This window comes from Terrapene carolina, unplaced genomic scaffold (genome assembly GCF_002925995.2).
Source record: "Terrapene carolina triunguis isolate 2854851 unplaced genomic scaffold, T_m_triunguis-2.0 Scaffold113, whole genome shotgun sequence".
Taxonomy (NCBI): domain Eukaryota; kingdom Metazoa; phylum Chordata; order Testudines; family Emydidae; genus Terrapene; species Terrapene triunguis.
In genome coordinates, this window is record NW_020664464.1 from 2,734,529 (window position 1) to 2,759,588 (window position 25,060).

General features: G+C 41.6%; 1 protein-coding gene across 1 annotated transcript in view; it reads right to left on the reverse strand.

The window, feature by feature from the left end:
* Positions 1–25,060, reverse strand: part of FREM1 (FRAS1 related extracellular matrix 1) — a 94,793-nt gene that overhangs the window by 17,995 nt on the left and 51,738 nt on the right. Inside the window, exons 21-29 of the mRNA XM_029911690.1 lie at positions 23,685–23,829; positions 20,630–20,771; positions 19,018–19,213; positions 18,091–18,355; positions 11,709–12,123; positions 10,293–10,494; positions 9,306–9,450; positions 3,831–3,960; positions 1,949–2,021 (exon numbers count right to left, since the gene is read on the reverse strand). Of these exons, the coding sequence (XP_029767550.1) occupies positions 1,949–2,021; positions 3,831–3,960; positions 9,306–9,450; positions 10,293–10,494; positions 11,709–12,123; positions 18,091–18,355; positions 19,018–19,213; positions 20,630–20,771; positions 23,685–23,829 (1,713 nt within the window). The remainder of the gene's footprint in view (positions 1–1,948; positions 2,022–3,830; positions 3,961–9,305; positions 9,451–10,292; positions 10,495–11,708; positions 12,124–18,090; positions 18,356–19,017; positions 19,214–20,629; positions 20,772–23,684; positions 23,830–25,060) is intronic.

Sequence of the window (25,060 nt, forward strand, 5' to 3'; positions counted from 1 at the left end):
CTCCCACCTATTGTGTTTACTGCTTTATGGCCATCGACTCTCCCTAATCTGTCTCTAAAAAAGACCAGAAGTTACTTGTGCTTCCCCATTATGCCAAAGCTGAAACATTTCCAGCTATTTTGAATTTGTTAATTAGTCTTTTAACTGTCACAAATTTTCCTATGTGATAGCCAGGCAAAGACTGCAGTCCTATGGCATCTCTGTAGCCAAAACACTGCTTGCATTGCCTTTTTTCACAACAAAAGCTGAGATTCCAACTGAGAGATTCCCCACTGCAGACTCCACATGGTTGGGTTGGAATTTGCTTATCACCTCCCCCTTATCTTCTGTTTTTCCAGATGCAGATAAGTGCTTAGACTATTTTCCCCATGAAACAAGTGCTGTTTGTTTGAGATTGCCACATATGATATTTCTCATTTCTTTTATAATTATGGTGATGTTTTGTAATTGAATTCTTACTCCTGGCACCACTGGCATAATCTCCATGGGCATTTCAAGCTGCAGTCTGAACTCTGTGGGCCACATTTCCATTCTACTATGTAGGACTCCATTACATTTAGTACTGTACTGTTAGCTCAGATACTGGCTTAACTAGAGATGGGCCCCAAGCTGCAAAATTCAAATCTGGATCTGGACCCAAACTTCAGACATGTTCATATCTGGGATTTTGGGTTAGCCTTATCTGAAATCTTAATTTGTTATTAACTATACTTTTATGGGGAATAAATCACTGCATATAATTTTATACAGTGTTCTCTCAGCAGTAATGCAGTACCATATGAAACACCTGAAGAAGTGAGCTGTAGCCCACGAAAGCTTATGCTGAAATAAATGTTAGTCTCTAAGGTGCCACAAGTACTCCTGTTCTTTTTGCAAATCCACATAGTCTCCCCAGCTACATGAGCAGCTTGATACAGTCAAGAAGATACAGTTTGTGTTTGGAACTATGGTGAGAAGTTAATTTTCAGTCGTGGTGAAAGTTCAGGACCTTTATCATCTCGGTAGGAAAGTGCGGTAGGGAAGCTGTGTGAAGTGCATCACAAAATTCAAATGGCAAGTCAAAAAAAAAAAAAGATGATAGTAGTCATATTGTTCTGCAGCACTTCTTCCATTTCTGTTATTCATTAAACTATCATCCTGTACTTCTGCAAAGGATAGCAGATAAGCATCTATCTTTTAAAAAGAGCATAGTGAAAACTACATCATCTCACTTCAGAAAATAAATATTGTGTCTGCCATTTGGAGTTCTCTTCTGTGAGCTGCATTAGAAGCAATTGTAGGGAGTCCCTCCACACAATTTAGTATTCAGACACAAATGATAAAAATATGAAAGCCCTCAACAAAGCTTCCATTATGCTTGGCAGTAGTTGCCACATTGGTTGGTGCTCTCAGCAGAGAAATGATAGGAGATGGAGACTGATCAGTCCATTGAGTGGTTTGCATTTAGGGTGGGGAAGATTGCACTGGCAATGACCCTGCTTTACCTTTTCAACTGAAAAGTTAAAACAGTGGGTCTCAACCAGGGGTCCGGGACCCCCTGGGGGGCTGTGAGCAGGTTTCAGGGGGTCCGCCAAACGTCTGACATTAGACTTGCAGGAGCCCAGGGCAGAAAGCTGAAGCCCCACCGCCTGGGGCTTAGCCCTGGGCCCCGAAGACCGCCACTCAGGGCTGAAGCCAAAGCCTGAGAAACTTAGCTTTGTGGTGCTCCCTGTGGCGCGGGACCCTGGGCAACTGCCCTGCTTGCTATCTCCTAAGGCTGGCCCAGGCTTTTGTATGCAGAAAAACAGTTGTGGCACAGGTGGGCCGTGGAGTTTTTATAGCTTGTTGAGGGAGCCTCAGAAAGAAAAAGGTTGAGAACTGTTGCGTTAAAAGACTTTGCTCTCCAATATGGTACCTTTCACAATTAATTAATTCAGTGTAAAATTAAAACTGATATGCCACCACGTACCTGGATCAAACTGAATGAGCTTAGAGGGAGTCACAGTAAAATCCTTTCCCAATGTAGCAGTCACTTCATTAACCTAAGAAGAAATTAAACAGAAAATACCATACAATGGAGAAGCTCGATCTTTCCAAATCTTTTTAGTCTATTTAACCAGACCAATGCATTCTAATGAATGCTGCAACCTTCTGTGGATATTCATCACTATACTCTATCTATAAGATCTCAAAAGCACACACAGTATTGTACAATACACTGTGACACTTGAGTGAGAAAAGAAATAGGAAGAAAAATAAATCTTGCCAGTTTAAACAGGAGGGGAAAAAAACCAATTCCAACCTCGCCTTTGGGTTAAAAGTCATAATATAAAAGCTTATTGTGCATCTTGTCCTTTCACTTCTCAAATCACTACATAAATAGCATCATTTAGCATTTTTATTCAACAAAATCTGGGGCCATAGCTCTAGGTGGCACCTGGAGACAGATATAATAGCTCTCTGAAAGTGTACACTGTACAGTTGGCCTGGGTGATTGGAACTGGGGTTAGCCTAGCCAGAGTAAAAGCATCCTCACAACCTTCCTGCATTACTGTGTCCTCATTGTTTCTGCACTCACCTGTGTGTGTCTGGGAGCATATCCCATAGTTCTGTGCACGAATATGCTCTGGGATTCTTTCCCGGTCAATTGCAGGAGAATTTGTCTGTCCCTTGGGGGAATTGTGGGAAGGGCATTTGAGGATTATCAGATGTTGAGAGATCTTACCGCCGCTGGTATCCTACTGCAAAGTTGGTGGGTTCCAGCCCAAGATAAAACACTGCTTGGGCTTTAAACCACACCCCCGGCTCTGCAAGCAAGCATGGGTTGCAAAGTGCAAATAAGCACAAGCTTGAGGGTTGTTCATGTGGAGGTAGAGGGTGTGTGGCAAAAATACGGGGAGGAGCACAGTCTAAGGTGTGGATATACCCAAACAGTGCATTGTTACATTACATCAGCATTACTGTGTGCCAGCATCCAGCCCTTCACATCGGGGCCTTGTACTCCCATTTCTACTGAGAGTAGAAATAGTTTGTGTGCAGGGCTATCCATGGGCACCATTGCCTAGTCAGGGTGGGCATTTACATATACATGCAGAAGCATGGGGAATAATGGCTCTCCATGACTTTTCAGAGGAGGCAGAATTTGGGAGGCCAATTTCCATCCTGTATTCTTACTTCCGGGCTTGATTTATCTGGCCTACAACTGCCATATGCTCAGTACCAACCAGAATACGACCCTTAGAGTGTAAACCAGCAGTTCTCAATCCGCAGGCCGCATGCGGCCCGATTAGCATACATCTGCAGCCCATGAGCATAGGGGTGTGCGGTGATGAGCATAGGATGTGGGTGTGGGACACTGGTTCTCAACCTGTGGCCCAGGTAACACTTTGAGGGCTGCATGTGCGGCCCACAATGATAAATAGGTTGAGAACCACGGGTGTAAACACTCCTATGCATGATAAAGGGGAAAACAGCCTGAGATACACCATTTTGGATCCAATCTTGCCCCCACTGAAATCAATGGCAAAATTTCCACTGACCTCAATGAGGATGGGATCAAACTCTATGTTTTCAGTTAGAACTATTTACTGCCATCAGTCTACAACTCCTGATCTAGCTGTGTTATAAGCTGCTGAACAAAAACATGCTATGCTAGCCCGAGAAACTGTATTAGCACTGTACTAGCAAGAACAGGGTCTTGACAAACACAGCTTGAACCATATGGCCTTTTTGCTGATATAGTGCATGATTACTTGCTTACCAACCCAATCAAACAGCTCATGTATTTATAAGAAGGAAAGCAACTGCCTCAGACCATTATTCCACGTCCGAACTTTATTTTTTAACCTTACCTTCACTGCAATAAAGGCAGAGTCCATGGAGTGCCCCAATCTGGTGATTTTCAAAGACAACATTCCCACATTCTCACACACCACGTACTCAGCCTGTTGCATTTCAATTTGAGACCACCTCAGTTCCAGACTGTAGGGGGGAGGAAAGAAAATCTGTGTGAAAAACTCTTTTGCAGTCCACAGGGATCCCTCCTGCTGACTGCTGACTATGGCTTTGGTACAGGTGACATTTCTCTCTTGATTGTTGATTCCGTGAATACACACACAGAGTTTCTGTTTTCAAATCAGTGGGTTTGTTTGTGAGATTGTGTTAATTAGAGATAGGAGAAACAGTTAAATAAATTAAGAATTCCAGCTGAGTCTTCACCTACCCACTGAACCAAATGTGAACATCTTCTCAGGGCCACTGAAGTCAGTAGAAGTTTCGTCATGAACTTCAATGGGACCAAGATCTGATCCTAAGATCTGTTTGGCTAAGCCAGACTCTCTCTCCTGCTTGATTTCAAATAAGGCAATTGTTTCTTCCCTCCATTTAATTTTATTTTACTGTGACTCTCCAGTATTCTCCCTGTATCATCACCTCTTCCTTCTTACAGCTCTGCCTGGATCCAGCCCCCGTTCCCACTCAGCATGCCCCACTCCTCCCACAGGCAACTCTGGCTGCCTTTCAAACCAGCCCCCACAAATTGCTGAATTCAAATCTTGTCTAAAACGCCCCATAGAATCACTTAGGAGGGAATTGGGCTAGACTTATTGTAAAGTCACAAGCTGGGAATGGTTGTGGAGAAAAACATGGGATGAGCCCTCTCGAAGGGTTGAGCTTAAAGAAGGGGGTGAGTGGAGAGTCAGAGATGAAATGAGAGAATGCCTCAGCTATGCCACTTATGAATCATTATCTAGAAAGCTTCCAAACTTTTGGGGTATGATGACCATCTCTAGTGCTATTGGATGTTACACACACACACACACACACACACAAAGCCTTGGGCACTAATGGGAAAACAAACCCCTTCTGAACCAATTTGTAAAGTCGGTAATGTACGGACTGTTTGTATACCAGGTGTAATGTTAGTATGGGGGCTGTTGGAAATGGTTTCACATCAGAGGCTTAACGGATAAAAATTGATATTATAAATGTATGCCTTGAAGAAGAGCAATGAGGCCTTTGCATATTTCTGTGGAGCACTAGGACCCCGAGGATGCATTGGTGAGTGCTTTGAAACCCCAATGTCAATCATCCATCATTCCTGCACTGAGCTCCTCTTTGGCAATGTCTTTACACCTTACTGCATCTGATGTGATTTCCTGAGTATCGTTCTTGTCTCAGGGCTTTGCTACATGAGGAAACTGACTGGCATAGCCATAGCATAAATACTATTCCAATATAGCTATTCTGGAATAACTCCCCCATGAGAACACTCAGTTCCAAAATAAAGATGATTTTATTCATCTAATTAATCCAGAATAAAATTACTTTTATTTCAGAACTCAGTGCTTATACAGGGGAGTTATTTTGGAATAGCTAAATTATACCAGACTAGATATAGAAGAATAGATATTGCTCTGCAGCTATGCCAGGAAACTCCTCCAATGTACAGAAGGTCTAAGTTACATGCTAAGAGTCACATGGCAGGGACCTTTAATTTTTCACGTACTGTAAAGCACACTGTATAGCACTAGGAATAAGAATAGTCACCCTCAGCCTATCCACATTTCAGGAAATGTTCAAAGTCTGATCCCGTAGTAATTCAGCATCATTCAAATAAATGTTTGTGCTTTTATTGAAATGATATGCACTTTCAAGTCACCACAGTTTTTTGAGTGTGCTATCATTGTATTACACATTCAAATAAACCAACTCCACCATTTGAATGCAATGTTAAATTTGGAGTTTTTCATTAAAAAACGAACACCCTGGTATCTTGGCCAAACTCCCGTCCAGTTAATTACTGTACTTTCTACCTCTCTAAAATTCCCCCTGAATTTTCAGTGTGAGAAGCTGTTATTCTTCAGCTTCCTTCCTAAAAAGATGTGTTGCATTGGTACTGACATACAATAATTCCCAGGTTCCACCCCAGAGTTGGCTGCATCAAAATGGTGGGTAAGTGGCCTTTATATACATAGTGAAAAAATGTGTACAATGATTATTCATCTTTGAGAATGTATAGTGCTATAACAAAGTGCCTAGGTTAGCCATATTCATATGAGGTTGACTACAGAGACATCTACTGACATAGTCTGGTACTGCATTAACTTCAACCCCAACTATTGATGCCTTTTCTCACTACTCCATGGTGAAGCAGTGGTCAGTTAGTTCTTGTGAAATCAACCGTCTCTCTTTTCCCTTCTTTTTTAATTCCACGGGATCTGGTTTGTAGACACCAAGTGTAGCACATGTAGGATAGCCCTGGTTATCTTTCTTGCTCACTTCAAATTAAACAAGTTGGCTGAACACTCAGTTGAATTTTCAGAAATGAAATAGAAACAGTTCTAGCCACATAGAATTTTGCTTATTTGCTGAATTAACTAAAAGTGTGAATGTAAACTAAATAAGTTAAATTGCATTAAACCCCTGTATTGACATTCTCATTCAGAATTAAAGTGGTCTTGATTCGGGTTAGCTTAATTTACTTCCAAAGTGATGCTGTCTCCTTCATTAGTTATTGTTATCAGAGAACATTTTAGCTGAAATGAGGGAAACAAATGAACTGATTCCCCAGTATCATATCAACTAATACACACACACACACACACCCCGGATTCATGGGGTTTATCACAGGCTAAGGTGAAACTTCAGTGGGTGCCTGTTAAAATGTTGGGAAGAAGAGGGTCCCTGCATTTTCTCCCCTCAATCTACCCATGAAAAATATAGCCCATAGAGTTTTTATTACTTGATGTTTTCTATTTGTTGCTTTGGAAAGGCCATTGCTCTCAGCACAGGCTTAGAGTGACCTCCAGCTGCAAGAGCATGTATGTGAAGCTGACAACCTGGCCCAAGGCAGTATTTGAACTCTAAGTTTATGGGCCTCATTCTCATTACGGTCCCTTTATACCTCTCTGAAAGGAAAATGTAAAAGGGAGAATCAGAGTGTGTGCGTGTGCGCGCATGGTCATGTATTGTGAGAAATGTGGCATTTAACTGAAAACTGTTCCTTTGTATTTCTTCAATCTAAAAGGACATAAGAACATAAAAATGGCCATACTGGGTCAGACCAAAGGTCCATCCAGCCCAGTATCCTGTCTATTGACAGTGGCCAATGCCAGGTGCCCCAGAGGGAGTGAACCCAACAGGCAATGATCAAGTGATATCTCTCCTGCCATTCATCTCCACCCTCTGACAAACAGAGGCTAGGGACACCCTTCCTTACCCATCCTGGCTAATATCCAATAACGGACTTAAATTCATGGAGGTTATCCAGTTCTCTTTTAAACCCTGTTATAGTCCTAGCCTTCACAACTTCCTCAGGCAAGGAGTTCCACAAGTTGACTGTGCGCTGTGTGAAGAAGAACTTCCTTTTATTTGTTTTAAACCTGCTGCCCATTAATTTCATTTGGTGGCCCCTAGTTCTTGTATTATGGGAACAAGTAAATAACTTTTCCTTATTTACTTTCTCTACAACACTCATGATATCTCTATCATATCCCCTCTTAGTCTCCTCTTTTCCAAGCTGAAAAGTCCTAGCCTCTTTAATCTCTCCTCATATGGGACCCGTTCCAAACCCCTAATCATTTTAGTTGCCCTTCTCTGAACCTTTTCTAATGCCAGTATATCTTTTTTGAGATGAGGAGACCACATCTGTACGCAGTATTCAAGATGTGGGCATACCATGGATTTATACAAGGGCAATAAGATACTCTCTGTCTTATTTTCTACCCCCTTTTTACTGATTCCTAACATCCTGTTTGCCTTTTTGACCGCCGCTGCACACTGCGTGGACATCTTCAGAGAACTATCCATGATGACTCCAAGATCTTTTTCCTGATTCGTTGTAGCTAAATTAGCCCCCATCGTATTGTATGTATAGTTGGGGTTTGTAGAAAGTCCGGACTCACCCCTGCGGCGCCTCCTGCTGGTCATCCAGGGAATTAGCTCACCAGCCTCTCGAGCGCCCTCTGCAGGCCGGTGATCCGTCTGTCCTCTTCTGGCACCCGTGTCCCTCCCAGGACCCAGTGCCCCTATTACTGGGATGCTGCCTCCTGGCAGTACCCCACAGATCTGGGTCTCCCCTCCCTGGGGAACCCCCACCCACTATCCCCACCTTGCCTCAGCACTAGGCCACTGCCAGTCACCAACTAGCCCCCGCTCCCTGGGGCAGACTGCAGTATAGGCCACTCATCACTGGCAAGGGGGGGTTTGGACCTGCTGCCCCAGTCTAGCCGTGGGCTGCCCTCTGCAACCCCCAGTACCCCTTGGCCTAATACTAGGCCGCAGCCTGGGGCTTTCCAGGCTGGAGCTCCCCAGCTCCTCAGCTTTTCCCCAGCCCTGCTCCACTACAGGTACCCTGTGTCTAGCGCCCTGCAGACAGGCCCTTCTCTCCCTGAACGCAGAGAGAGATTCGTGAGCTCCTGGCTCCCAGCCTCTTTATATAGGCCAGCTGAGTCCGTTTGGGGCGTGGCCCCAGCTGCAGCCACTTCCCCCAATCAGCTCAGTAGCTGCTTGCTCCCTGGGCTATCTCAAGCCCTTCCAGGCAGGAGCAGGTATCCACCCTGCTACAGGGTTATTTCTTCCAATGTGCATTACTTTACATTTATCCACATTAAATTTCATTTGCCATTTTGTTGCCCAATCACTTAGTTTTGGGAGATCTTTTTGACGTTCTTCACAGTCTGCTTTGGTCTTAACTATCTTGAGCAGTTTAGTATCATCTGCAAACTTTGCCACCTCACTTTTTACCCCTTTCTCCAGATCATTTATGAATAAGTTGAATAGGACTGACTCTTGGGGGACACCACTTGTTACCCCTCTCCATTCTGAGAATTTACCATTTATTCCTACCCTTTGTTCCCTGTCTTTTAACCAGTTCTCGATCCATGAAAGGACCTTCCATCTTATCCCATGACAACTTATCCATGAAAGGACCTTCCCTCTTATCCCATGACAACAGCTTCCACATTCTTTTACAGGTTTCAGAGTAGCAGCCGTGTTAGTCTGTATCCACAAAAGAATGGAACATACTATATGCTCCATTTTATGCATCCGATGAAGTGGGCTGTAGCCCATGAAAGCTTATGCTCAAATAAATTTGTTAATCTCTAAGATGCCACAAGTACTCCTGTTCTTTTACAGTCATTCATAAGGAATATCTCTTTACTCTTTTTCTCAGAGTTTCCTGAAAAAATGCTGCAATATGAACCTGTGAAACTGTATACACATTTTTTTTTCCTCAGCATCAAAACCACCAATGGCTGATTTGACTTAAGGCAGAAAGTCATGCACAATGTATTGAATTGCTTAGAATAGAAAATTTAAGTTACGTTTGGGGGGCAGCAGAGTTTCCGGTGGGATCTGTGACTTGAAACTCTAAGCTGTCTGAATTCACCTCCCAGGATGGATTGATGACATAAAGTATGTTTTTGCCATTTAAATCCTTTTGGCTGAATCCTTCCTGGATAAATCCACCTGGGAAAGAGGGGAAACATTAAGATAAATCAAAATCCAGTTAAACAAGAGTTAGCAAAAGTCACATGGTTTGAATTAGCAATAGAGGGTCCTGTGGCACCTTTAAGACTAACAGAAGTATTGGAGCATAAGCTTTCGTGGGTGAATGACCACTTCATTGTGTCTGATGAAGTGGGCATTCACCCACGAAAGCTTATGCTCCAATATTTCTGTTAGTCTTAAAGGTGCCACAGGACCCTCTGTTGCTTTTTACAGATTCAGACTAACACGGCTACCCCTCTGATGGTTTGAATTGATTATTAAAGAACTTTTTCTTTGTTAACTCTTATAATTCTGCAGCATAGTACATAGATCTTCCAGAAATCTACCCTTTCCTCTGCATAGTGCCATTGCAGTGTTTACTACCCCCTTCTCCCGGCAATTATCCAGTTCCCAGGTGACATCACATCAAATGACCTGGGTCCAGATTAGCTTCCTTTGTTCACTATTTATCATTGTTTTACCTGCCATTAAGCTTATAACACGTCTGTGATACATCGGGGCTTTGTCCCTTTCTACAATGATGTTTCAAGCTTCATTTTCAAAAAGAAGTTCTTGAATTGTAGCTACAAAATGTGCTACCAAGGTGTTTAAGAATTCATCACTGACTTGTATTTGGGTACTGGTATTGGAACTGTCTCATCATATTCCAGTCTCCCAAAGAACTCTAGAATCAGAATTCAGTTTGTTCTACCACAGCTGAGTGGGCCTATATTTTGATAGGGTCACAGGGTTTGAAATCTGCCCCAGTGTGTCCCAAGATATTTTAGATCATTGTATGAAGAGGTTAGAGAACACGTTACCTGTTGTTATATTTTCCAGGTAGCCATAACGAGGACCTCGTAAAATCTTAAAAATGACTTGGTCCTCTTCTGTATCGGGGTCATATGCCTTCAAGGACCTGGCAGTAATGTAAATCCCATAATTGCCATTTTTCAGGAGCTCCACATCTGAAGAACAACGGAGGTGAACAATTTTTGGTGCAGTTTTGTCCAAATGGTCCACCTGAATCAAGATTAGAAATAACAAATGTACATTTGTTTCACAGAATCAGACCTTTCCCTGCACTCAAAAAAAAAAAAAAGTTGAGTACATAGGTACCACAGGAAATCTGACTCAAGGCTTTGGTAATGTCACCCACTGACCTGGTCAATATATCCTCCCCAACCTGAGCTACCTTCGCATCTCCATCCCTAACCATATGACTTGCATTCCTGTCATCAAACCTGTGGCTCCTGCATCCCATGATCTTCCCATGAAACTACTTTCCTCATCCCCATCCATCTTCCATCTTTCTTGTGAATAGGAATTATGAGGCCCAGAAGCCTCTTTGCTAAATCTGTACTTTGACATTTCTCATGATTGCTATACAATGCAGTCTGGGTCACTTGATGCTAAAAATGCCAGATTATATAAGAACTTAAAGCAGAGGCACCTGGGCCTAATGCTGACACTGTGAGAACCGTTAAAGGTGGGGGGAAATCAGAGACCAAAGGAAAGATCACACTATGGAAAGGAGGAACTGGGTCAGGCTAATGGGAGGCAACTGATAGGGATTCAGAATTCATGGCCAGGGAAGGATGGAAATCCATATTGCGAGCAAAGGGAGCTAAGCATTGAGATTGGTGAGAACAGAGGACTCCCTAATGGAGCAGAATTTAATGAAAGGTTCTGGTTCAGTTCTAGGGCAGGGCTGAAGTTTGAATAGATTCTGGTAAGAGTTGTAAAACATACCTTTGTCACAGAACAGTTATAGACTATCAAGTTGACTATTTTCTCCTGGATGTGGCCCATGACAGATGCTTCAGTAGTCCTAACACCACCCCGCCACACCAAGTGCAGCTTACTGTGCAATATAACTTTGGGGGAAATGTGAGATTTCATCCTCACCACAGCTAGGGTTAACTTTGGGCCCTTAACACTTGAAGATTGAAAACTCTTACAACATTTATCTCAACTAGTGTAACAAAGATTGCATTTTTTCCTATTCTTATGTCTAATCCATTTTTGAACTATTGCCACAGGGTATTACTGAAGCTCCATTGGTTAATTATCCTATTAGCCCATCCCTACCAGATCAATCCTAAATTGCTGAGTCCCTGAAACTGAGCAGCAAGCACGCACTAGCACTATGCCCATTGGAGCCAGTATTTTTATACCTATTAATTAACCTTATTGTTCTATTCAACTTTTTAAAACAGGGTGTTGGCCATACTTACCTGAATGGTGAATGCCACAGGCTCCATTTGCACCTTCCCATCTACGATGAAGCCTTCATTAGTCCTATCTGTTGCAACAAATGTAAATCTGTCAATCTGGGAAGCCCCTCCTCCGTGTCTATATGCCATGTCCATGTTGTCCACATCTTGCTGAGTGAAATTGTGCTGCAGCAGCACAGCCCCTCGGTAGCACAGATGGCCATATTGAGGGAGCTGTGCCAAAAGGAAAGTAAGGTTCTTTGAGGAAGTGTCTGCATCTGAAAGCTGCAGGACATCAGGAGAAAGGAGTGCCATAGAGCCTTCCACTAATCTTAGCCCCTTGTTCCTAGACACTATGGGCAAAGCTTGGTCCACTGTCTCCAGCGTGATCTCCAACGTTCCGTGTTTAGTCTTCAGTCCATTGCTGATGATAAATCTGGCAAAGAGAGGCAAGGCAGCCTTCAGCATGTGTTCTTGATTCACCATCTACTGAAATGAAATGATAATACACACCTTTACTAAAGGATTTGCCTCACGGTGACTCTGAAACACACATCAAAAACTAGATCTCTGACAGTACCCTGCTTTTCTTTTGACTCAAACCCGAACCAAACGGGGGATAGTTATACAACTTAGGGTATGTCTACCCTGCAATTTTTCTGTGCATGAACTACACACAATGCTGATGAAAGGTTCTCACTTGCCAAAGTTTTCATTCAGTTATTTTTGTCATTACCTAACTGGCAAAGGCCTTCCCCTCAGTTAGACAACTTAACCCTCAAAGTGCTAGATAGCCTAGTGGTATGGCTCTTACCCAGAGGTCCTGAGTTCAAATCCCAGAGGATGGCAATGTGCACTAAAGACTACACTATCTACCTAAGTGGAAATATTTGATTTGCAAAGAGCTGTTCTCTGTGGTGATATATTTCCCTTACTCCCACCGCACCCCCCAAAATATACTGCACATTGTGTGCATGTGTTATCATGCTCACAAGTGTAAATTAACATGGGAAAGTACAACTGATATTTCAGACATAACTACAGGTGCATTCCCAGCTAGCCACTTTTTCCTCTCATTACTGGGCTGCCATTTTACATAAGCCAAATAAGGAATAGTCAACATTTTGATAATTTGTTTCGCCTTCATCTGGCGGTTGAGAGGCGTGTAAACTGAACTCAGAGAAGTATTAAAAGAACCAAAAGCTCAGAACTAGGATTGCTGTGGTTTACCTTGTTTAGAAGTGATCTTCATAGGTCATGGAAATGGCTTGCAGTGTTATACAGGCTGTCCAACTAAAACCCTTCACTGCCTATGCCAATGCCCGATGATTAGGGGCTGACCAACTTGTAAGCAGGCACTATGCCATCAGACAGATGGGAACGAATATAGGCAGGCCAGAGACTATATAGGAGTTAGAAGTATGTTTACTGAGCGCAGAATTCCCAGCAGGGAACATAGAGGCAGCTGTCTGTACTGACCTGAAGTTACTGTGCCAATGGTAAAGGGGATGTACTATTGCTAATTTAGCTGGATCTGATATACCGCTGGAATAATAATACCAAATGATAAGTACAAAACAGATTTCATGGTCATGCAAGACCATTTTTTGGCCTTCTAGAGACAGGAAAAGTACAGCTGAGGGGTGCAAATTGACACAGCCACCTTTTTGGGGTCTCCCTGGAAGGTACCCTGGGAAATCTCTGAAACCAATATTTAATCAAAAAGATTTAGGAAGAACTGTTCATGTGTATGAAAAATTAGTCCAGAATCTTCTACAGGACACAGGACAGGTTCTGTGACCATCTTAGATATATAAATAAGGCTGAAAATTACAATGCAGATGTAACTTGATCTGGCAGATAATGAAGCAGGCTGGGTCCAAGAAGTAGTTATTGCGACACTTTCCTATTTCTACACTTCAGTTTTTTGTTTATTTCAGGTTTACTGCTGCTCTGTTTTCCCCCTAGGAATGAAAAGCAGCCAACATTCTCATCCCTCTGATGAAATTTGGGGAACAACTCTCAGGTTTAGTTAGGAGGACATGTCGCATGGTTTGATTTCACCATTACCAAGGTTTTATGCTTTCTGAAGTTCCATGGCAATAGAGTTGGCTGCAGAACCTGCCATCTGTCATGGCATTTAAAAGATAAAAATGGAATCATAAATAGAGCCAGCTCATTACAAAATCGAGCCAGCGTGTCAAAATGGAGGACATTAGCATGTTCTTTTAGCATCCTGCTGCCAGCATCTGATGTCAGGTTGCTAATCATTTGAAGTCATCTGTCCAAACAAGCATTGCCAAATCTTTCTTCCAGGCCAGAAGCACCAAACAATACAGGGAAATTTATTACTGAAGAAATTACTTTAGCGGAAGGTAAAAATCTGATCATTTAACCCCCCACCCTCCCCCAACTCCATATAATTAATGTTACCATTCCTTGTTTTAAAAAAAAAAAATCTACTGCAGTATTTATATCCCTATACACAACCAAATTCTTTGCCAGAATAACAGAAAGGAACATAAATTACAGTGATTCAAACTGACATATATTTATTAAAAAAAACACAATCTTACTTCTATTAAACCAATCATTCTAATTTGGTTCTTCTCCACTGGTCCAGACAGAAAACTTATTTTAGTTTAAACTGGATCTATTTCAGTTCAGCTCAAGTTAATTAAGAACAGGTTTGAGCTAAACTGAAAAGCCACTCAAACTGAAATAAGTGGGTGACACAGAGGCACCGGTCTAACTTAAACTGTGCAAGTTTGTGTTCTACACCTTAACCATACTGCTTCATGACTATCACAAAGCTTCACAAAGCCAAGGAAGTTAACAAATTCTCAGTAACTGGTATTCTCTGTTATGGAAATAGGCGATCATAAAAACAGCTCTCACAGCAAGAGCTGATTGAAAATCAGAATTTCCACCTCATACAAAATTCAAACATTTCAATGTTTGCTTTTGTTTCAAATTGGGACAAAGGGTCAAAACATCAATTTTTTTTCGTAGAATGAAAAGTTCAGTTAATTTTCATTCAGAAATGTCTAAACATTTCATTTCAGCTTGGTCCAATGTTGAATTGTGTCTGCCACAGAGCCACATAGGACTTGTAGTTTGGTTGCCTCATGGCCTCATTCTCTTCTTTGGGCCAGGCTTCCTGGCTGGACTACATCACCCAGGATACACTGCAATCATAAAAGTCCTAGGAGGCATTATAGCAGTTTAGCCATAGAAGGGAATGATGAATCATGGGTGATGTAGCCCAACCTGGGAGCACTAGCCCATACAGGAGAATGGGGACACGAAAGCATCTAAACTACAACTCCCATGAGGCACCGTGACAGCTCAGGCAAATTAATATAGAACTGACCCAAAACTAAATGTTTCTGTTTGGTTCAACAAACTACAATATTTTGATTTGGGTAACCCAAAGTGAAATACTTAATTTGATTTTCCCGAAAGGAAAATCAACAAATGTTGGCAAAATTGAAAATTTCCTGTGGAAAATGTGGATATTGAGGAAATCCCATTTTCTGTAAAAAAACAAAAACAAAAAAATCCAAACATTTTGATGGACAATTCTCAGCCAGCTCTACTCAAAGCTTATCGCTATTTCTTGCGGAACATTATCTGTATTTTAATCAGCCTAACACCCCCATCCCCAAAAGGCTGTGTGCAATAGTGAACCTCCCTCTAGTTACACCCTTCTTTTCTATGGCCCATTGAGGTAAATTATGAACACCACCCAGAACTCTGTTCGTCCAGACACTTTGCCTTCAGAGAGTACCAATCTCTGCTGGCTTGTGAGGCTGGTTCAGGACCAACCCAGATTCTCCATGTGACAGTGCATTTGATTGTCACTAGACTGCCAAGCTGGCTCTGAAGGTGACAAACTTTTGTGTGCAAATTCTGTTGTACTTATTTATTTCCTTGTCTTGTGGAACTAGAATAGATTAATGCTCATCAGTGTGTGAAAGAATCAGTATAGAATACAAAAAGCCTGTGGTAGAATTAATGTCACTTACTGAAGATTTAAAAAGTCTGTTGTGTTGAAATAAGAAGCACACAACACAAGAGCAGGGCACAGTCTATATGTATCAGGGAATATATTACTGATGGTCACGTACACTGCTCTTCCACCATATAACACTGTTGACAACAAGAAGGTTAAGGCAGAAGTTAGTTAAATGGTTAAACTGCATGACACAGTCACTCAATCTGCTCCAAAGAATGGCTGTACCAAGAGGCATGAAAGAACTATCTAAGTCTAGATCAAGAAATCTGAACCCAAATTCTCAGTGTGGACAATGATTTGGTGGGAGCACTGACTCTAGTATGAAAGAAATTGGGTGTGGTGCCAGGAGATTGAGCACTTTATGCTAAAAGTGACACAATTAGAGCTGCCGTCCTAAAAAATAATATAGTAATGAGCCAGATCCTCAACTGTAGCTCTACTGAAATCAGTGGCATTATGCTACCAGCTGAAGATCTGGGCAACTGAGGAATTTTATGAGCGGCACAGAATTGCAAATTAGGCAGAGTGAGGCCTTCTTGTTTCTTAGGGAGACAAGAGTACTAGGAAGGAATAAATGATATATGCTGTTGCCGTGTAAATCAGCTAAATGTTTGATATAAGTCCTGAGAGATTTTGGGGTGGTGTACCAATAAGTACTAATAAGCAGGTGTTGGAATATATAAGACAGACAATGGCAAATTTACATTTTGATAAGTTTGATCCTACCCACCTGGGTTGTTATTACATTGGTCCATGGAAGCAAATCATCCTTAATTTTGGCAAAAATTCAGGAGGGACATTATACTGATATGAGGCTTCAAATTGATATATTAAGCAGGCACCAAGGTATTTAAATGAGTTTATGACTACTCAGAAAAGAGAACTGTGTCAGAGTATGTAATTTGTCTACCTTATTAGTATATTTATTAAAGTTGGTTTTGTAACCAGAGAGATAATCAAGATATGTTAATAACTCAGGCAGAGAGCTCTTATGGATTGAACCACCTATCTTAAAGCCATAGATAAACAGCTGATGGATAGCCCGAGCTGAAGGTTCCCATCTAGAATAAACAAAAGAATGGAGGGAACCAACAGGAAACCTTATAGAAAACATGGTTCAGCATGCAACCTTCAGAAAATATGAACCATTAGAAAACTTTAGTTGAGGGAGATGAATGTAAGGAATATGATGCTCTAAACTTTCTATTTTAGGGATTTTTATAGCACCTGCCTTCTCTGAGGCAAATCTGCTACACATAGAGAGGGGAGAGGATTGCAGAGGCTGGGTGGGAGGGGTGGGGGATACCCCTTGTGTAAAGCTCAGCTTCCTGGCAGTTCCCAGTTTGCCCGTGAGGGCGGTGGGGGAAAGGAGATGGGATTGCCAGAGATGGAGGCTCCACTTTAATTCAGATTCTTGTATCTTTGACACTCCACAACACCTACTACCATGTGTCCTCTACAGGGGAGACAATGTGGGATGTATGAGAGGAGATTCTTTTACCTCACACAGTTCCCCAGCAATCAAGCCAGCCATTTAGTGTAGGTGCTTCGCTAAAGATTTACCTTTAATAAAACTTCCACTCAACACAGTCAAAAGACTTTTCTGTTCCAAGTGAAATAGGAAGACCTGGGAATTCCATGGGTTTTAGCAAACTGTATGACACTGAATAGCATGCATGTGCTTTCAGCTGCTGCCTAGTATTAACATCTGGTCTGGGTATAGTAAGGATGGATTTCCAATCCACATGGCAGCACTTTGGAAATTAGCAAAGATCTCAATACCTCAATATATAAAGGGATACAGTCTGCATCACCTGCAGTCCTGGGGATCTTTGCCCTTATCAGTGATAAGAGATTGTACTGCTTCAGATGGAGTGTGGTGTGGAAAATTGAAAGAGAAATTAAATAATTAATCTATCTTTTCAGGGGGGAATATAAAGAACGTATAGTTGAAAAAACACCTGGTTCTGAAGGATTTCAGGTATTACAAGAAATGTGCATCCTAGCTCTGTCTCCTCCTTACAGAAGGATGTAACACCAGTGGTACAATTAACAAGGAAAACGTTATAGTTTAAGGTGAAATTCCACAAGGGATGTTACTGAGGCCCACTCTTCTGACTTAGTTGTTATCAGCCATGTATATTTGCATCTTATAACAATATTTGAACCATTATAGGCAGATGAATATAGCCCATGCTCTTATTTCATGGTTTTAAAGGTTGAGTAGTGATCACATAGTGTCAGTCAAGGCTAAATCCAAGATAGAGGTAATACCTCTTGTCATATAAACATTGGCTATTTACTACCAGCACCATCACTACCACCTTTCCATCAGTTTTGTTATTAGTCAAAGTAACAAGCAAGAAGGAATTCTTCAGAACTTACCTGAACAGGTCTCGGGGAGCAGCTGCCTTGCTATTGTGGACATAGCAGATTGCTTGACCTGCTACATCCATTTGGCTGAAACTTGTAATAGGGACTCCAGGATAGCTGACATACTCTATCTGTCCATACTGAGGTGGCGAGGTTATCACATAGAGGAGCTCTTCTGGTTTCTCAGTTCCATCAATTGCAAGGAGAACATCAGTTGTCAAGAAACCTCTGTCCCCCTTAGATACAGTAAGTGGCCTCACGAAAACAGCAATGTCCCCTGCAAGATACATGATACCCAGTTAAAAGTGTCATATTGACATTTGTATTTCTCTCTTACCTATTGTTTCCACCTAGTGTAGGTAGATGAATTCATGGTTTTAAATAGTGATTGTGTAATGTCACATTCGTCAAGAATAAATCCACAATAAAGGTAACACAAATCCAATGATGGAAGTAAGGCCTCATGGTTATAGCACTAAATTGGGAGTCAGGAGTCCTGAACCATACCATCCTCCCAGCTTTGCTGTTCTTATTACTTGCTTTGGAGAAATTGCTTACCATTTTTCTGTGCCTTGGTTTACCCATGTACAAAATGAGTATAATACTCACTTTACCAAGATATTGTCAGCCCAGTTTAGTCTATATTTATAAAGCACTTTGAGGTCCTATGAGGTGAAGGATAAAGTATTAACTGAGTGTACAACCTTTTGAAATCTTAGGAAGCCTTCTTCAAAAATAATTTTAAAAGACCCAATCCCACAATGAGTTCCATGCAGACAGATGCTACTGCAGGCTTGGAGCCCCACTGAAGATAATTGGACCCTACCCATTAAAGGGTTAAGGTCAAAGAGTGGATCATAAATGGCAATTTAATTTTTTTCAGATTGCCCTGGTATAAGAATTAGTCATGGTAGAATGCAAAATTACCCAGATCTTTACCTTTTTCCATATCCTTGATAGTTATATAGAAGTCCATTGCTGGGGATTTGTTGTCCCCATCCCACAGATGAAATGTGAAGCTGTCTTGGTTCCTGGACCCCATAGCTCCTGTATGCACATATCTCACAAGGTTCATATCTATTTCCTCCTGGGTGCACTTCATTTCAGTTTGGAGCGTCACCCAGTCCCTACCTACCTAGAAAGAATAAAAATCTGTCAGCAACCTGACAGTATTCCATAAGTTTTCCCAAGTTAATTTTGCTCAATTGGTAGATATTGCTCAGTTATTTACACCCTTGCTGATGATAGCCTACCTATATTCCCCTTTCACACTTTGGACCTCCTTCCTAATAGGAGGTTTCAGGGGCAGTAGTTGGTAGGAGCTTTGTAGCCAAGCAGCCAGAAGAGCTGGAAAAAGCAGATGCTAAGAACCTAACGGAGCTCACTGCTAGGAAGTGTTTCCTCATATTCAGCCTACATTTTCCATTTCATGCCATTACTCCTAGTTCTGCTCAGGCCCAAAGCCAGCCAGGCATAAGTGAGGAGCCTATGGGGGGTTAGAGGGAGGCAGGGAGAATTAGGGAGCCAAGGGGTCCTTCCCTGGAAAAATTTGAAATGTCAGGTGCAATATCCTGCTTTGCAGAAGATTTCAAGGTCTTTAACAACAAATATGCTAGATCAACCAAAATCTGAATATGTGGTATTGAGCAGGAGCTGTGTCCCAGCGTAATATGCTGCTGCTGGAGCAAATAATGTTAAAATACCAATAAGCACAACACACCAGACCCACGGGCTTCAGACAACACTCATCTATTTCTTGTTAGACACACACACAAACCTATATACAATATTAGGAGAAGCCAGAATCTACCTAGCAACTTATTTTCCTCCCTGATGTATGGGGCACTAGGCTCCCATTTCCAACACCGTCATTCAGAACCAAGCCCCACTTGTTTCACAGAATCATGCTACCTGGAATACAATAGCCAATTTTCTACATAACAAATCACAAAGAAATGGTTAGTATGTCTGCCTTGCTTATTGTTCTGATTGCTCATCTTCGGTCAATTCTTTTCTTCCCTCCTGTTTCTAGTCCTATTTTTTCAGTCTCTCTTTCTCTCTCATTAACACTTATTTTCTGACCTTCCCTTTCTCTTTCTCCCTCTCTACTTTCTTTCTCTCTCACTGATAGGTTCTCTCCTGCACCACTGGGGAGTGTCTCATCTGTGGGGTCTCCTTCCACTCTCTTCCTGGTCCCTAAAATATCTCCCCATCCTCTGTCTCTGGGGTTGATCTTGCCCCCCATTTGGTCTAGCTCTTCTCTCTCCTCTTCCTCCCATTGGGATTCTTCCCCTCTAGGATCTCCACCATCATCCCAGGAAGATCCTGCCATGATTTTAACTTCCCCTTCACGCCATCCGAGACTCCCACCTCTAGTATCAAAACCTCTGATTTAGTATTTTGCATGGTTCAGCTACACAAGTCAGTTCGCCAGAGCAGTGTATTCCAAAACATGAAAGACATTCAGGATAAAAGGAGAATCAGCTTCTTTTTGTTCTAACAAGAGAGAGTTGTTTGCTTGCTTGCTTTTTGTTAAAGTACAAAGACTAACCTTGAGCTGAAGCTGCCCATTTTCTGGAATTCTTTCAAATAAATAGTAAATTCTCTCCCTGGAGGTGTCTTTATCTTCGGCTGACAGAACAGCACTAGAAATTATTCGGGTTTCACCCATATTCACCTCTATCTCATCCTTCCTGAAAAAAAGAAAAACCTCATGCACTGATGTGAAAACAGAAAAGTAACCTTTCCAACAAGTGATACTACTGCCAGGAAATGGATTACCCAGAAGCTGACAGGAATAATAACTGCAGAATGACTAAAGGAGAACACATATATCTGCAAAACAGCAAGCAGAGAAGATTGATTTCTCATAACAACAGTGAAAACCAATACCAACGAAACAGATCTGAAGCAACTTTGGATCTCACAACAGGAATCAATTCTCTCTGCCCCCCTCCATAGTCATTATCTGGGTTGCCTTAGAGGGGCAATATGAACAAGGTGGCCATGATGCTATTACAGGCCATACCAATAAGTGCGCCATTGGCCCTTTAGGGGTCTTAATTCATTGGCTGTTCAATCATTGGCTGGCTGAGCCCTGAAAAAGAGCCTGCACGAGGAACAGAGGCCCATTCTGCTGGTTGCCTATGCTTCCCTCCTCAGACTTTCCATTAGCCCTCCAGGATCAAATCACTGTAAGGTTTCGCTTACAGCCTTTTGCTCATTGGTGTTCGTGGCTGCCACTGCACAAGAAAATACAGAGTCAGGTAGGATGGAAGTCCCAAAAATGGTTTTAAATTCCTCCAGAGACTTACTCCAGCCTAATTCTCAGTCTCTCTCTCTCTGTTTCCTCCCTTCAGCTAGTACCTGCCTCTTAGCAGCTCTCTCTTCACATAATTTTACTATTGTTATTATTTATTACTTGTATACCAGTAACATTAACTATGTACTAGGCGCCAACCAGCGATAAGGTAAAACACAGTCTATGCCCCAAAGAGCCTACAATCTAAGAAGACAAGCAACATACAAAGGGATTAGAAGATGGGTTAAAAAAACCAGAGCTACTATAGGTACATTAAAAAAAATACTAAATGTCATCGGACTCTAACTCTTCATCTACCTAGTCAGAATTAGTTGGCTAATTCTTTCTGGTATCAGAGTAGATGGTCTTGAAGAGGGGCTTTGGGGGGCGGGGGGAAATGTAGTGGCTTTACATTCGGGGAAGGTGTTCCACACAGCAGGGCTAAATGGAAGAAGGTGCAAAGGTGATTGTGCAGTACTCATAGTGATTCAGAAACATCAACGGCTAGATCAGGAACACCCCATCAGTTCTTTTCAAGTCTGCCTTTACTTTTCCAACTGCATGGCATGTGCAGGCTATTGGAGAATGGGACTAAAGTGGGGAGGAAAGGTGATCCCAAATCAAAGGGTGAGCAAGATTCCCCACTGGGGATGACTAATTATAAGATATAATCACTGCCTGTCAAGGCAGCAACACAGTTTCTGGGTTCTTCTGGGCACAGAAGGTGAAATACACTTATCTGCAGTCACCTCCATACCTCACTCCAAAGAGAAAGAGTGGGGAATGATCTACTGAACTTTATCCAAACAAGAAAAATATCAAGGTATATTTGATCAGTAATTTTGATTACATCATTTCATTTTATTAATATGTAAACTGTACCCTGCATTCTGAGCTATGGTCACTACTCTTGCTCATGTGTACTATATATCTCTTTGCAATCACGTAATTGTAAAATTAACTTTTGTATTCCTTATTTTTGTCTGGTTGATGAAGATACACATTCTTAAAATCTATGCCTCTGCGTTTAGCAAGGAGTTCTAGCAATTTAAGAAATATTGTTTCCAATAACCATCAGTAGTTAAAGGATGAAACTTTTCACAGAGGGATCATAAGAACATAAGAATGGCCATACTGGGTCAGACCAAAGGTCCATCTAGCCCAGTATCCTGTCTTCCGACAGTGTCCCATGGCAGGTGCCCCAGAGGGAATGAACAGAACAGGTAATCATCAAGTGATCCATCCCCTGTCGCCCATTCCCAGCTTCTGGCAAACAGAGGCTAAAGGCACCATCCCTGCCCATCCTGGCTAATAGCCATTGATGGACCTATCCTCCATGAACATATCTAGTTCTTTTTTGAACCCTGTTATAGTCTTGGCCTTCACAACATCCCCTGGCAAAGAGTTCCACAGGTTGACTGTGCATTGTGTGAAAAAAAAAATACTTCCTTTTGTTTGTTTTAAAACAGCAGCTGTCTGCTGCCTAATAAATCATGTCAGTGGAAAGTTACCCTCACTCTCCTAGTCAAATTAAAAACAGATCATATTAGCTTTAAATGCAACTGCAGTAGTTACTTCTAAAAGATCAGGAGTCAGAGTGAAACATCAGTCATGTGTGTTCCTCCATATAGCATCATCCTGAGTTTAATTAATTTGTAAATCACAGCTTTGATGAAAGGGGAGGAAGTTAACTCATCCCTTGACTGGAAGATGGATTATGATTGAAAGAGAATATTTTTAAAAAACAAAATCTACTATGAATGTTCAGAGCTTACTCCGTAACTCTATAGAGCCTTTTAGTGGCATGGGGTGATCTCAGATGATAGGGAATGGGTTATTTCTCAATCCCCAAATCCTACGCTATTTTCAGTGTTAGCTGATATATACTATAGCCACATGTCACCAATGTCCAGGAGAAAGAGATAGCTGGATAGCTAAAGTAAATCCCACTGTATGTATTGGCCAGCAGAGGGAGTACAAAGATCAGGGTTCCTTTTAAATAATATTTTAACTAAGCTCTAACAGACAAAATGAATATGTGCCTAAATATAGATCACAACAGCCGTTTATTATTAAATAAAAAGCAACATGAAAAGAAACTTTGTGATTTAGGCATTTTGTTATCAACGGTGATCTTTATTGGGAATGCTTTTGTTAAACAGTCCTATGGTGGCATATGCAGGAACATCTCTGTTGGCGTTAGTCTATGGCTATTTATGGCAGAATAGCCCCATTAATCACTATTTTGCTGTTTTGATCACTGTTGAACACATCCCACAATTTGGAATAGGAACATGTGGCTTACTTGCTCAGCATTGGCTTCTCGTCATTAACTGGGATGACCTTTACCAGAATGGTTCTGAGGACTTTATGTTTCCCATCTGACAGCTGGAGTGTAAAACCATCAATGAGATTTTCAGAGTCATCATGCATGTACACCAGCCTCATTCCTGGGGAGAGGGAGAAAAAAAAAGAGAAAATAAAATCTGTCTCCTTCAAAATCTCTTTCATGACATGTCCCTCTGCCTCCATCATCCTCCCCCTCTCCCCAACCCACCATGTCTTCTGGTCACAGCCAGTTTGTTTCAGCTAGCAGAGGACAAGCCATGTAAGCAGCAGCTGTTCATTAATCCATCAGTACACCAGCAACTCGAAGAGAGCAGCATGACCTGTTAAAAGAACGAAACTCCTTTCCAAACTATCTTTGTTCTGAAAAGGTAAACATTTTCCGTCCATCCACCCCAATTTAAAATTTCTACTTGACTGGGAGATAAGATGGTCAGATATCACTCCTCTTTGTCTTAACCGATCCATAGGGAGGAAGGATCTTTAGGGAGAAAGACTGGTGTTCTGGTTGAGACAGTGGATGGGGGATTCAGGAGATCTGGCTTCAGTTCCTGGCTATGACAGAGACTTTCTGTGTGACCTTGGGCAATTTATTTAATCTCTCTGTACCTCAGTTCCCAATCTGAAAAAGCACAATAATATACTTCCTTTCTGCTATCCTTTATCTGTCTTGTCCACTTAGACTGTATGTTCTATAGGACAGGGACTGTCATGTTTGTACAGTGCCTAGCACAATGGGGACTTGATCTCAGTTGCACCTCTAGGTGCCACCATAATGCAAATGAATTATAATCAAACCCCACATGTACTTCTCCAAAGTTTGAGGATTCAATTAAAAAAAGTAAATGATTTGGGCTATTTCCTCTCTAATTAGAACAATGAAGAAATAAGCATAATGGATAGAGTAAACATATTTATGTCATTATCACTGCAATATGTCCAACTTCCATAAAGTTTTTTTTACACTGATGTAAAAACATTGTTTTAAAAATAATAAAATGTCCTCATATTTTCTTAGAGAAAAAGGAGACCTATAATTTTTGTCATTTTTTGTATTTCAGTCTCATTTACACATTGTCAAAAGGATTGCAAGGATTTAAATGAGCAAAATTTATCTAGTGCATTTAAAAAGCCAAACAAAACACGACTCCATAAAGTTACTTGTTAAATCCAGATTTAGTTTCACTTAATTGAATGAGCTGTTTTTCCCTATACCATATCCATTTCACATGTAGGTCCATGATTTAACCCATGCACAGCTGTCCATTCCTCAGTGGCTAATACTCAAGAACTGGTTGTTTAAGTCAAGTGTTTGAATGAATGTACAAGGGGAAC